The 13,448-nt window shown below is 32.0% G+C and overlaps 1 protein-coding gene across 1 annotated transcript; it reads right to left on the bottom strand.

Annotated features, from left to right (window-relative positions):
- Positions 1 to 306: 306 nt before the first annotated feature.
- On the bottom strand, positions 307 to 1,766 carry LOC145108533 (putative isoaspartyl peptidase/L-asparaginase 2). Its single transcript, XM_079045571.1, has 4 exons — positions 1,518 to 1,766; positions 1,186 to 1,419; positions 1,023 to 1,109; positions 307 to 939 (listed from the first exon to the last, which is right to left on the bottom strand). The coding sequence occupies exons 1-4, from the start codon at positions 1,677 to 1,679 to the stop codon at positions 442 to 444; spliced, it is 981 nt and encodes a 326-aa protein (XP_078901697.1). The 5' UTR covers positions 1,680 to 1,766; the 3' UTR covers positions 307 to 441.
- Positions 1,767 to 13,448: the final 11,682 nt, after the last annotated feature.

Raw genomic sequence — 13,448 nt, 5'->3', positions numbered from 1 at the left:
CACGCCTAACATCAACGTTATGAAACTTTTCGTAACGGCGAATACACGCTTCATGCCATGGCACGCATTGATACACGCCTCATGTCATGGCACGCATTGATACACGCCTTTTAGAACACCGATTGTACCCTATAATTTGTTGCAAAAGATGTATGTAACGTGATAGATATACAAAACTAAAATAATGAAGAAAACGTGTGCATGATTGCCTCCAATATTTTGGTTTCTAGTTATAAAGGCCTTGATGTTTGATTTTGTTATTTACATGTCAAATAAAATACTGATAGAAGAAAGAAAAGCCTCAAATAAACACAAGCAAACTTCTTAAACATAGATTGGGTAATTAACAAAACAACCAAAAGAGATAGACCCCTGAGTTTTATTACAATTAAAAGATTACTACTTTTAGTTAATAACTAGGAGATCTAAAACTTGAGCTCATCACTCCCAGATGCCAACTTCCATAAACCCATCTTGAGTGGCACACCCTCTGAACATTCCTACACAGTTAAATCCATAAGCCACCTCACCCTTATTCGACACCGCTATCAGCCCTGCTTTCCCTTCATCCAACCTCTCCTTTATGACAAAGTCCACCGCTTCCTGCAAACCCAACCCTTTATACTCCATCACCGCAGCCACCTCCCGTGCAAGGGTTGCCCGGATTATCGCCTCCCCTTCTCCGGTACAAGAAACACCACATAAATCACATGCGTAAGTCCCTGCACCAATCAGAGGAGAGTCACCGATCCTCCCAGTTCTCTTGTTCATCAGCCCTCCGGTGGATGTTGCGGCGGCACAACGACCTTGGCTGTCAACTACCACGCACCCTACTGTCTCCGGTGCGTAGACACTGATCGGAAGACCGTTCATCTGTATCGGGCTTTCAACCTCGACCCCACATGATTCGTATCCATTCGTCGGGATTCTGTAGTCAAACTAAGAATAAAAAACAGTTTTATTACTTATACAAACATCATAATGTTGTTTTTATCTTTAAATTGGTATTTGATTGTAGTTACCACAATGGAGTTTGCTTCCTTCGATTGTTTTAGCATTCCGACGTTATCTTGGGTGATAAAGTAATCATTTTCCTCCCTTTCCACACCCTTCAAAAACATCACATTTCTTTAGCGAGATGAATTTGTAGTGTGAAATGCAAGTAGATGAAGAAAGTAAAGGTACCATTTGTTTAGCGAAGTTCTCGGCGCCGGAGAATGCGAGATACGAGTGGGGGGATTTGTCCATGACAAGGCGAGCGAGGGAGACGGGGTTCTTAACGGTGGTTAGACCGGACACCGCTCCACATCTCCGGCGAGGCCCATCCATGATGCTGGCTTCCATCTCCACCGTTCCTTTCTCCGTCAGTGCAGATCCACGGCCGGAATTAAATATCGGGTCCGTTTCCAATTCACGAACCTACACCGTTATACATATTATTCGCTAATCAGTTAGCGAATCCAAATAAAAGGAAAACGAAATTAGTTTATCAAGGGAACAGTGGTTCATAATCATACGACAAGTTCAACGACATCAATGGCGGAAGCCGAGGATCGAAGAGCGGTTATGCCGAGATTGAGGCAGCGAGCGAGGAGTTGTTTGGCCTGTTCTTGGCGTTCGGTTGGGAGGTTAGGGTCGACACCGGCACCGCCGTGCACGGCTATGGCCCACCCTACCATTTTTACGCTTGTCTGACACACAAACACTAAATCTAGTTTAGGTTTGTGTGCGAGTGAGCGGAGAGTGCGATGAAGATGGTGGTGAACGGCGGTATTTATAGGGTGGCTGCGGATTTCAAATATTTGATTCAATTGAATTCTTTAATGTAAGAAATATATGTAATTTGTAGGCAGTTCCAGACACGTGGGAAGTCTCACGTGTCTGTTTCGAAGAGCCCACAAAGTCTTTTTCGTTTTGGAGATGTTTTCCTACATTCAGATCCCTCGTATATTGTGGGCCCAGCATGCACCAGATTCTTCAATGGTAAATGATTATAGACAAAAGATACCAACCATTTTTGTATTATCTTAGAAAAGTTTAAAAAATTGAGGAAAAAATAAATAGGTTAGTTTTGTTTATAATTTTCCTAAAATTAATAAAAAACTAGGCAAATGCTCGCGCGTTGCGAGAAACACTTATATAGTTGAAATCTTTATAAATATATGTTTTTTTTAAATATAACAATAACGTTGTTGTTAAATTTGATATAATAATTCGTATATTAAATTGATATAATATATTGATTATTTTGAATTATATGATAATATATACATCTACTATAACTGCATAATGTCAAGCGTTTGAATGACTTCTATCTGCGAGTTACTCATGAATAAAATTAAATATAATATATGGTTTAGTGTTATTTATAGTTGTTGTTATTGTTAATTAATTTTTTAAAATTTATTTGTTTAACGTTTAATTTCTATCATTATAATTATTTAAAACACCAAACATTGTTTTTTTGATTTTAAAGGTAACAATATAATCATATATATATATATATATATATATATATATATATATATATATATATATATAGTTATATTTAACTGTTGTTATTGTAAGTTATTTTAAACTACTTATTTGAAAACTTTTAACAATTATACAAACATCTTTAAGAAATTTTTTAGTTAAATTGATATTACAATTTAGTTTTTGCATTTAGCACTACAATTTATCACTTTTAACTATTCACAAAATATTCATTGAGATTTTTAAGTGGAACTGAAATTTATATTTAAGTTGACACTGTAATGTTATATTTAAATTAACAATTTAAGTATGTTGTCCAAACTGTTCAAAAGTTGTAGCTTTAAATTGATAATGGTTACATACAACAACATATTAAATCTAATAAATTAAGTATAATATGTTAAAAGTTAAAGACATAACTTTATAAGTAGAAGTAAAAATATTATTTTAGTATTGAAATTTAATTTATTTATGATTACACTTTAGGTTTGATATTTATTTAACCTTATTAACCAACTTATCATCATTATTAAAAAAACACTACAATTTATCACTTTTAAGTATTTACAAAATATTATTTGGGTTGTTTAAGTTAAAATAAAAGTTATATTTAAGTTGATCCTGTAATGTTATATTTAAATTTATAATTTAAGTATTTTATACAAATTGTTCAAAAGTTGTAGATATAAAATGATAATGGTTTACATTCAACAATATATTAAAACTAATAATTTAAGTATAATATGTTAAAAGTTAAAAAAACATAGTTTTATAAGTAGAAGAAAAGATATTCTTTTAATTATATTAAAATTTAGTTTGTATATGATTACACTTTATGTCTGATATATAATTAATCTTATTAACCAACTTATAACCATTATTATGAAGAAATTGAAAAGTCATGGGAGTTTCAAATGAATGTGGTGAAAGGAAAAATGAATGAAAGTTTCAAATGAATGTGGTGAAAGAAAAAATGCTAGCTTTATAAGATATTAGGCGAATCCCCGCACGTTGCGCGAGAATAGAATTATATAGTTAAAATAATAACTTTTACCAAATTATTATTTAATATTTCTACTTTGAAACAAAATGTTAGTAGTAAAGCAAACATATAATTAACATATTAGTTTTATTAAACATTATAGTTTAATTTTTAAGTCATTGTGATATATACAATTATTTGATAATTTTATAAACCGTTTAAAATTGTGTAAATTATATATCAAATGAATGATAATATAACGTGTAACAAAACATATAAACAAAAATATGAACTGCAACTTTTAGTAACATAAAAATAAAAAAAACATCTATTATAACATTTGTATTAAAAAAGATATATATACAACGAATAATAAAAAATATGAAAAATAAACACTATAACTTTTAATAACATAAAAACACTAAAACATCTATTATAACATTTATATTAACTCTTCATATTTAAATCACAAATCTCTTCACATACATTAATGTTTTTAATGAGCAAAACTTTACAACCTTATAAAAGAAAGGAAAATAAAAAGTTATTAGTGATTACTAATTAATAGTCATAAGTTAAAAACTCTTGAGTTGTAACTAATAAATATACATAAATTAGAAAACTGTTGAGTTGTAGTGTGAGTTTCAAATGAATGCGATACTTGTAAATGTAAATTTATTATTATTATTATTATTATTATTATTATTATTATTATTATTATTATTATTATTATTATTATATTCGTCTAAATAATTGGTTTTGATGCATCATTTTAATCCCTTCAATTATTAAACATAAAGATATTTAATTATAAATTTATAACATACATAGGTGCATATACATGTTAAACAAATCACATATAATATATATATTTTCGTAAATGTCATATATAATTCTTGTCGTAGTAATATGGATAAATTACTTTCATATGAAGAACATATCATGATAAGTCTATCATAATTACATATCAAATGTTCAAAATTATGTTATCTTTTAAATATTGTCTTTTAAATATGTTGTGTAGGATAACCCAACAAAAAAATAATAGAAAATAAACATAATCAAAATAGAAAAACTACAATCAAATAAATAAGAGCATTGGGTGGTTGAATATATAAATAAAGATGTTATATAAACATACATTTAAATCAAAAGAAAAAACTAACATTCGTCAACTTTGCTCAAACAAAAAAACCTATATCTATTTTATGAATCTTTTTTCTTCATTTAACACCATTCAACCATAGAAACTTGATGACAATTCTTCACTAACCTGCAATCAAAATATTTTTCTTAAAAAAGAAGAATCAGAAAGATATTCCAAGCAAAACATTGATGTTTGGAGAGTCACATTAAAGATTGAGTAATACACACAAATCACATATAAAGATTAAATGAGAAACTGAATACAAAGAAAGAATAGAAAAACTTCATTTGTTTTTGTTGAAAGAAAAAATCATATTACAATTACCATCGATGCGACATAACCCATTTCTTCAAATCATCATATTTGGATCGTGAATGCTTTAACTATATGAAAACTTTTGAATCATAATATCTTCAAATCCTTCTTACATGTAAGATTTTATATAACACAAAAGACACAAATGATTGACCTTTTTATAGTAAATTTTTCACTAAATGCTAATTAAACATAATATAAGTTATAAAACTTTTGAGTGTTAAATCATAATTAAGAAAACTTTTGAGTAGCATTAGTTAAAAAAGGGGGTTTCAAATGAATGTGGTTTGAGGAAGTTAAAAAATAGGGTTTCAAATGCATGAGATTCAAGAAAAAATGCTAGTTTTATAAATATGTATGATGTATGATGATTAGTCTAAGTATTATTTAGAAGAAATTTATATTGTAGTTTTAAGTTTTAAATAAAAAAACACGTTTAATTTTTCAAATCTAATATATGAAAATCAAAAGAAAATTGAACTTTTTTGTATTGAAAAAGCTTTAAAAGGACATTTCTATAGAAAATAATATATTATACACGAGTATCGTTTCACGGCCTATTTTGCAGCCAAATAAGGTCTTTTTACATCCCAAAATGACTTTTTTTTAGCTCAATGATAAAACATCAATACCTATTATGCATTATTCCATTGTTGTTGCAATCAAAAAAATTTTATAATAGATAAACATTGAAGAAGATGATTTCCAATCCTTGTAAATTAGCATTTTAGGATATCGTCAACGAAGTAGGTTTTTAACATAAAAAAAAAAAATTAATTTCATCTAATGTCTTCACTTTTGCTTCTAAATAGTTATTTTGTGAGCTTTAGTTAATATTTTCCAGTAGTACCTATGCTAGAGAGAAATGTTTATATTCCGAATATTCACTCTTCAAGGTGCAATGAAATATTATTTTAGAGTCATTTGTGTATTTATTATTTATTAGTTGTGAGACCCATGTATTACATGAGTTTATTTATAAAAAAAACTAAATATAGAATTCTAAACATTTGAGAAGTTTGAATTTATAAGAAAAGTGAGAAAATATTGAATTAATAAAATTAAAATGTTTTTTTTTCTCTTTTAAATTTAAACAAATAATTTAGATAAATAAATAAAGAAAATTAATGAATCTTTAATTTAGTAATTTTGAAATTAGAAAGAAAGTTCATTAATGAAATTGATATACATTTATTATTACGTTTAAATACTATTTGAAATTTAATAAAAGGAAAGAACCATAAAATGACATGTGGAATAAAAATTAATTTAAAATAATCACAAAATTACATGTAGCAAAATAAATGAGAATGTGACATGTGGCAAAAAAAATCTTTATTTATTAGGGAGGATTTTTTTTTATTAATTTACATCATTCATATGTTTTGATTTTGTTTCAGGGTTAATCTCTTTTGCCATACCTAAAATGAGGACATTTTCCTTATTGGTTTTCTTTTTAATTTATTTGTCATTTGTTTCTTATTCATAATTTTTTTAAACGACAACATTTTATTCAAAAAAGCCCGGACTAGCAAGAAATTAGACCGGAAAGAAAATAAATACACAATAGCAATGTTCAAAGAAAAATAAATACACAATAGCAATGTTCGGGTCTTGAAGCCATCCTACCCAATTAAAACTTTTCGTACACCGAACGGTACACCCAAAAAAACGAATTACTGACAATACTATAAAAAATAAGAGCCGATTTCGGTATTGTAACTCCAAAAAGCCAAGAATTTCTAAACTCCCAAATAGCCCACCAAGTCACATAGAAAACTCCTTTGAAGATATGTTTATCAAAAGAAGAAATTTGCAAAGTCTTGAACCAATCTAACCAATATGCATAAGACGATAAAGCAGGAACCAAAATACCCCACCATTGAAACACTTGAGAAGTAATACTAGCCGAAAAAGGACAAGCAATTAAAAGGTATGAGGCATGTTAAATATGACTTGAGCATTTGGAGCATTCGCATGGAGCATTTGAGTTCAATGAAATGCTTGGAACTCAATGATGCACTTGGGATTCATGAAGCATGTGACAAAGAAATAGATCATCTTATAAGGGAATGGATCTCATGACAAAGGAATGGATCTCCTGACAAATGATAGGATATGCCAAAGCGAAAGGAGATGCCACAAGTGACCTGATATGCCACCAAGTGACTTGATATACCACCAAGTGACATGATATGCACCAAATGACTTGATATGCCACCAAGTAACATGATATGCCATTCACGAGGAGGGTGCGCCATTATGGATATGATGCGCCAACTTAGAGTCTACATGCGCTATTTGAGAAGGATGGGTGTCAACTTGGAAGAGGATGTGCCAACCAATGAGAGGATGCACCATCCCTTGATCAAGATGCATCATCCACATGCCTGATGTGCCATCTTGATGCAAGTATGCGCCACTTGGCTCTATATGCAAAGGTATCCCTTGATGAGCTGTATGTTATGAATTCCTCTATGATGCTCATGATTGTCCAAGGATATCATGAAGTTGACGATGTTTAAGGAATACACCTTGATGCACCATAATGATGGATGAAGCACTACTAGTGTTCATGATGCACCACCTCTGCATCATGATGTGCCACTATGGCTCATGATCCCTCACCATTTGTGTTGTTGAAGCTCATGGGTTGTATGGCATGGATAAATGTTCCAAAAGATCCTGCATGGCAGATTATGATTGGTTGACACCTTTCATGGGCCTATAGGCCAATGGGCTTGGCGCATTAGGGTTTTAGGTCAGATCCCTCAAGTATAAATAAGGATGCATGCTAAGTCATTTAAAGGGTCTTTAATTCTAGAGTGATAGGCGAATCTCTATGAAATTGTACTTGTAACCTCTATTTGAGAACTCTGAAATAAAGAATACCCCCTCCTGCCCGTGAACGTAGGTCACCTTGACCGAACTATGTAAATATTGTGTCTTGTGTGCTTTTGGTTTTGCTAGTTATCCGATATACTTCCTAACAAGTAGTATTAAATTTGCGGTTTGTGTTCATGTGATTGAAGATATCTACTCGTAATTTTGATTTGGAGAAGTTTAATGGTGCCAATGACTTCACTTTGTAGAAGGTGAAGATGAATGTCTTCTGGTTCAACAAGGATGTGCAGCGGCACTAGAAGGAGAGGAAAAAATGTCAAAGGACACGGAGGATGAAAATAAGGTGGACATTCTAACGAAGGTAAATAGTGCCATTTTGTTGAGTTTGACAGATGAAGTACCAAGGGAGGTCGTGAATCAAACAACTACTTCTGGGCTCTGAGAAAAGCTTTTTGACAAGTACCAGAAAAACTCTCTGACAAACAGGTTGTATAAGAAGCAAAGGTTATACACTCTCAGAATGTCTGAAAGTACCCAAGTGAAAGATCATATGGATAACTTCAGTCGCATCATCAAGGTCAACCTTAGAATCTAATAATTCAAAACTTTCATGCTGACTCCTTATCAGCGCCAGCATCTCACCAGCGCCAGCGTGAAGCTAAGTCTACAATGTTGTATCAGCATGTAAACTATATAATTGGAATATCTTATATATATATATATATATATATATATATGTGTGTGTGTGTGTGTGTGTGTGTGTGTAGTTAGTTAATAGATCCCATATCTTAGGGATATCGAATATACTTTATTATTTACGTAGATTAGGTGATATCCTTAGTTTGTATGGATTCATATCATATTCACTTTTCTATATATAATAGGGTTCGTATCATTACTTTATTATTGAACCCCATAGATCTTTGTGCTCGTTTCTTTGTGAGAACCTTTTCTTAGTGAAAAACCCTTTGTGATATCTCTTTGTGTTCTTTCAGTTTCTTTGCAATTGTTAATCGATTAAGTTCAAGGAATCCTATGACTGGTATCAGAACAGGTTACTTTGATTGATTTACAATGTCTTTGTCTTTTTCTTCTGCCCTTTTAAAAATCTCTTTTGAAAACAAACCCTAACCATCCGATGAAAAGAATTGTTTAAATAAAAATATGAACAATTCTTTCAGCAAAAGAATGAGACTCTTACTCAAGTTTTCGATCGCTTTAATTTCCTAGCAAATGATATTAGTCGGTTTAATATGAACAAGACGAGAAGCTCCTTGATAATCAAGTTGTTTGATTCCTTGAACGATAGTTGGGATCATCACATTGAATTCTTAAAAATAGCGAAAATATTGCAACCATGAACCTCTTCTCCCTATTTGAAAGTCTTCGAAATCATGAAGAAATAAATATCCCATGTAAGGAAATCAATTGTAACACTTAGAGGAACAAGACAATGGTCTCAACTCAAAATTACGATAGTGATTTCTCTGATGAATCTAAAGGAGAAGCTTTGATTGTCAAACGTAATGATAGTCAAATAAATAAAAAGCGATATGGTCCTATAAATATTCAATCAAGGTTGAACTCATCAGTGTCTAACTGGAAGGAAGTAAAAGAAAAGAAAAGTGTCTTATAGCATGCACTGATGCATTTTCAACTGTCGGAGAAAAAAGTAGTAGCTCGAGTACGTTTGAAGCTGATCTAGCTAAAGTTGCCATTGATTGTAAGTTACATGACTGGGATTCCTCATCCCTGTGTTAGTTAAACAATTTTTTACCTATTTTAATAACGAAAAGTGCATGATGTTTAATTTCTTGTATCTTCATCTCTCAAACATTAATCAAGAAAAACGTTCACTTAAAGTAGAAATTGAGACACTAATTAATAACATCACTGGATTTGAGAAATCTCTTGCTTCAACAAAATATTAAAGTTACTAACCTATCTCTTACTATTGTTGATCTTCACACCAAAAAGGATAAAGCTGAGTTACATGCAAGTAAGTTGCAAGGTATTGTTAACAATTGGACTCATTCTCACCATAAGCTAAATAAGATAATAAGCTTCCAAATACCTAATCAATATGAGAAAATCATTGGTGGAAATATTGATGAGGCTGTTAAAATATATAAGCAAACTGAAACTAAATCAAATTTTCCTTCTCTGATTGATCTCAAGGAAGATTTTGAATCTAGTTTCGTTAGTCGATCTTTTATAAATCAATCCCCCATTGGCAAACACTGTACAACTAATCTTGATGGTGTTACTGTTTTCACCACTCATCCAACTGCTTTGGATCTTACCGTTAGAAACCTTTCTTTTGACATTCCCACTCCAATCATTTAAATGTATCTTAAGTTTCCCATTTCTAACTGTGAGTTTCACTTAACTCATGAGATACCCAGTGATTCCCCAGATTGCACCGTTAGTGAATCTTACACTGACTACTCTTGATCTTTTGACATTGATGAATCTTTAAGTATACCATCGTGTCAGGCCTCTTGTCACACTGATAAATATTTTACCTCAAGAGCACATTCCAAATTTCATAATATTCATGAAAGTTTTTTTTAGGAAACCTAACTATCTGAAAAGTGTCAACAGAAGTAGAAAATATGTTATCGTTGTGAGATACTTCTCATAAGATTAGTGAGTGTATCTTTGGTGAAAATACTAGGAGAGTTGACAATCTTTGCTTGAGAAATGAAAAATGGATTGAAATAGGAAACTCTTAAATTGTCTTCCTTCTGCTTGTATGATGTTTTATCCTTAGTGAAAAGAACCATTGAAAAATCGACCAATGTGTCCTAACTTTCTTTCTTTTAAGAACTACAGGGTCAGGAGCATGTATGGTATCTTGATAGTCGATGTTCCATGCACATGAAATGATTCAAGTCTCTCCTGGATGATTTTCTCTGAAAAGATAGCCATGTAGTAACTTATGGAGACGACAGCAAAGGAAAAACAAAAGGATTTGGAACAATTAAATGCAATTCATTTGAATTCAAAACTGTTTCATATGTCAAAGGTCTTAAGAATAATCTCATTTCAGTCAGTCAACTCTATGACGACGATTATTGTGACAACCCGAAATTTCTATCTGGTAAAGCCAATCAATCCAATCAAATGTCAGACTTGTTTATGCTATCTTTTAGCATTGTTAGGGGCCTGTTTGAGGGTTCTAAGCCTAGTACACTTAAGGATTGTGTCTAGGGATGTGTTAGCTAAAGTTCATTGGGTTGCAATCGAGCCGGAAACTCCATCACAAGGAGTTTACGGCCGCAAACTAGAGTTTACGTCCGTAAACTCTAGGCAGCCGTGAACCCCTTCCCTTTAAGTATCAAATTCCTTCATTTCTTCATCATTCTTCACATTTTCAAGGCTGAAACTCATTTCTCTCTCAAGTATCATCAAGAACACTTCCATTTCTCTTCAATATTGTAAGTGATTCTTCCATTGTTTCTTGATATCCTTCTTGATCTTGTGAAACCTTTTGATTTCATCCATGAACTCATCACTTTTCTTTCAAGATCTTCAAGTCTTCATCTTTTCACCAAGAACACACACTTGTTCTTGGGCCGTAAACACCCTAAAGACCTCCAAAGTGTGAGTATCTATTCCATCATCTTGTTATCCATAAGAAACACTTGATTCCTAACCATGAAACAAGCAATTAGTGCATAATCCTCAAGCGTTTACGGCCGTAAACTCTTCCTATGGCCGTAAACCCTTCATAAGATCATGATTTTGGCCGTAAACCCTTCTTAGATCAAGCTTTGGCCGTAAACACTTAAGCATCTTTGGCCGTAAACTCTTCATTGGCCGTAAACACACTTTGTGTGGCCGTGAACTCCCTTTAGTCAATCACATGTGATTGTAACACTTCATTCCAAGTGTTTCCTAGTCCCTAAGATTGTTTCCCTTCATATTAGCGGTTTTAAACACTAATATTATACATATATGTATCAATATATGTCAATTAGGACTCGTTTGTGCCTCGAGACTTCATTCATGGAACTTCTCATCCTTACGTGAATCTTCAATTGAATCACCCACATAAGGTGAGTTCATACCCCTATAATCAATCTTTTAAATGTTTTAAATGCTTTTAAGGGGGGGGGGGGAATACAAGTTGAACACAATGAATATTGTGTAAATATTTACCTGTGATAACCATCACATTAAAAGATTTCTTATGCTTTTGCAAGTGATCAAAACGATCCAAAAACTCTTTTTAAAGTATTAGTTTGATTGTTTGTAAAACTTCATTCTTAGAAGAACATGCTTAACTCAGTAGATAATTGAGTCTTTCCTTCAAGACAGTAACAGTTCAAATAAACATACTAGTAAACTATAATAGGTATAGTTTAGGGGTTCAGTTCATACTATAACTAGAATAGGAAGGAACACACTATAACAAGAACAAAAGAACAAATCATGATTCACGAACTTATACTTTACACTCCCAGTAACCTAGGAAGGGAACGTATCACTAGCTCATTGTTCTAAACAAAAGATGATAATAAACATGGTATAAGGGTGTGTATATATATATATATATATATATATATATATATATATATATATATATATATATATATATATATATATATGGTGCATCTACAAAGTGCCAGGATTTATATATGGGGTACATCTACAAAGTACGGGAGTTATATATGGGGTACATCTACAAAGTACCGGATGTTATTTATAAATGGTACATCTACAAAGTGATGGGTTTTTGAGCATTCTAACACTCCTATGGTGTACATGCAACCCTAGAAACCTTGGATCTATGTTTTACTATGATACATGCAAATAATTATTTTTCCAAGGTTCTTATCCTATCTAGCATGGCATGGGGAACTTGAATCAAATAAAGCTAGTAGAATTACTTACCTTGTAGTTGTAGTTGATTGCTTGGAGTTTTAGAGCCTAGCACCAATAGTGTGGATGCCTCAAATGGAAATCACAAATCACCACAAACTTGGAACTTTGAGAGAATAGTAATCACCTTCTTGAAATCGGCCCTCTTACTTTACTCAACACAACTCATTTGATTTCAAGAACCAAAGCCTCCTTTATATAGTGTGGTGGATTAGGGTTACATTCATGTAAACCCTAATACCCATGTCTTTCCATGGAGTATCCATGGACTTTCCATGCAAGCCTAGCCCATTCCAAATAAGCATTAGCCCACACTATATAAATACAAGAGCCCATATTTAATTAGTCATACTTTTGATCTCTAAATTAATTCTAGATTAATTATAGATCAATACTAATTAAATAATATGATTTTATATTAATATATTAGGACTTATAATATATTAATAAATCATAACTTATACTATTCTCAAACGATTATCCATAAATTGTTCGGGTGAAGTGCAACCCAAATGGACCATGCCGGGTCGGGTCAAGTACATACCAAATATAGTTATGGACTTAGACACTATATCCGACAGTCTCCCACTTGGATAAGTCTAATAACTATAGTTGCAAGTATGACTTCAGGAACCGATCAGCAATCGTAGCTCTTTAAACTCTGTTGAACTATGAAGCGCCATTTTAGATAAGTGATCATATAATCCTCTGTTCTAGATATCAGCCGGACAAATACATGGAACATGGTCTTGCTTATTGTCCAGCATTTGTTTCCCGATTTCCGATTTGTTTGACATA

The sequence above is a fragment of the Lactuca virosa genome, chromosome 4 (assembly GCF_052849685.1).
Source record: "Lactuca virosa cultivar CGN04683 chromosome 4, Lactuca_virosa_CGN04683_v6, whole genome shotgun sequence".
Taxonomy (NCBI): Eukaryota; Viridiplantae; Streptophyta; class Magnoliopsida; order Asterales; family Asteraceae; genus Lactuca; species Lactuca virosa.
Note: the sequence above shows the minus strand (reverse complement) of the source record. Positions and strands in the feature narration are given on the sequence as shown.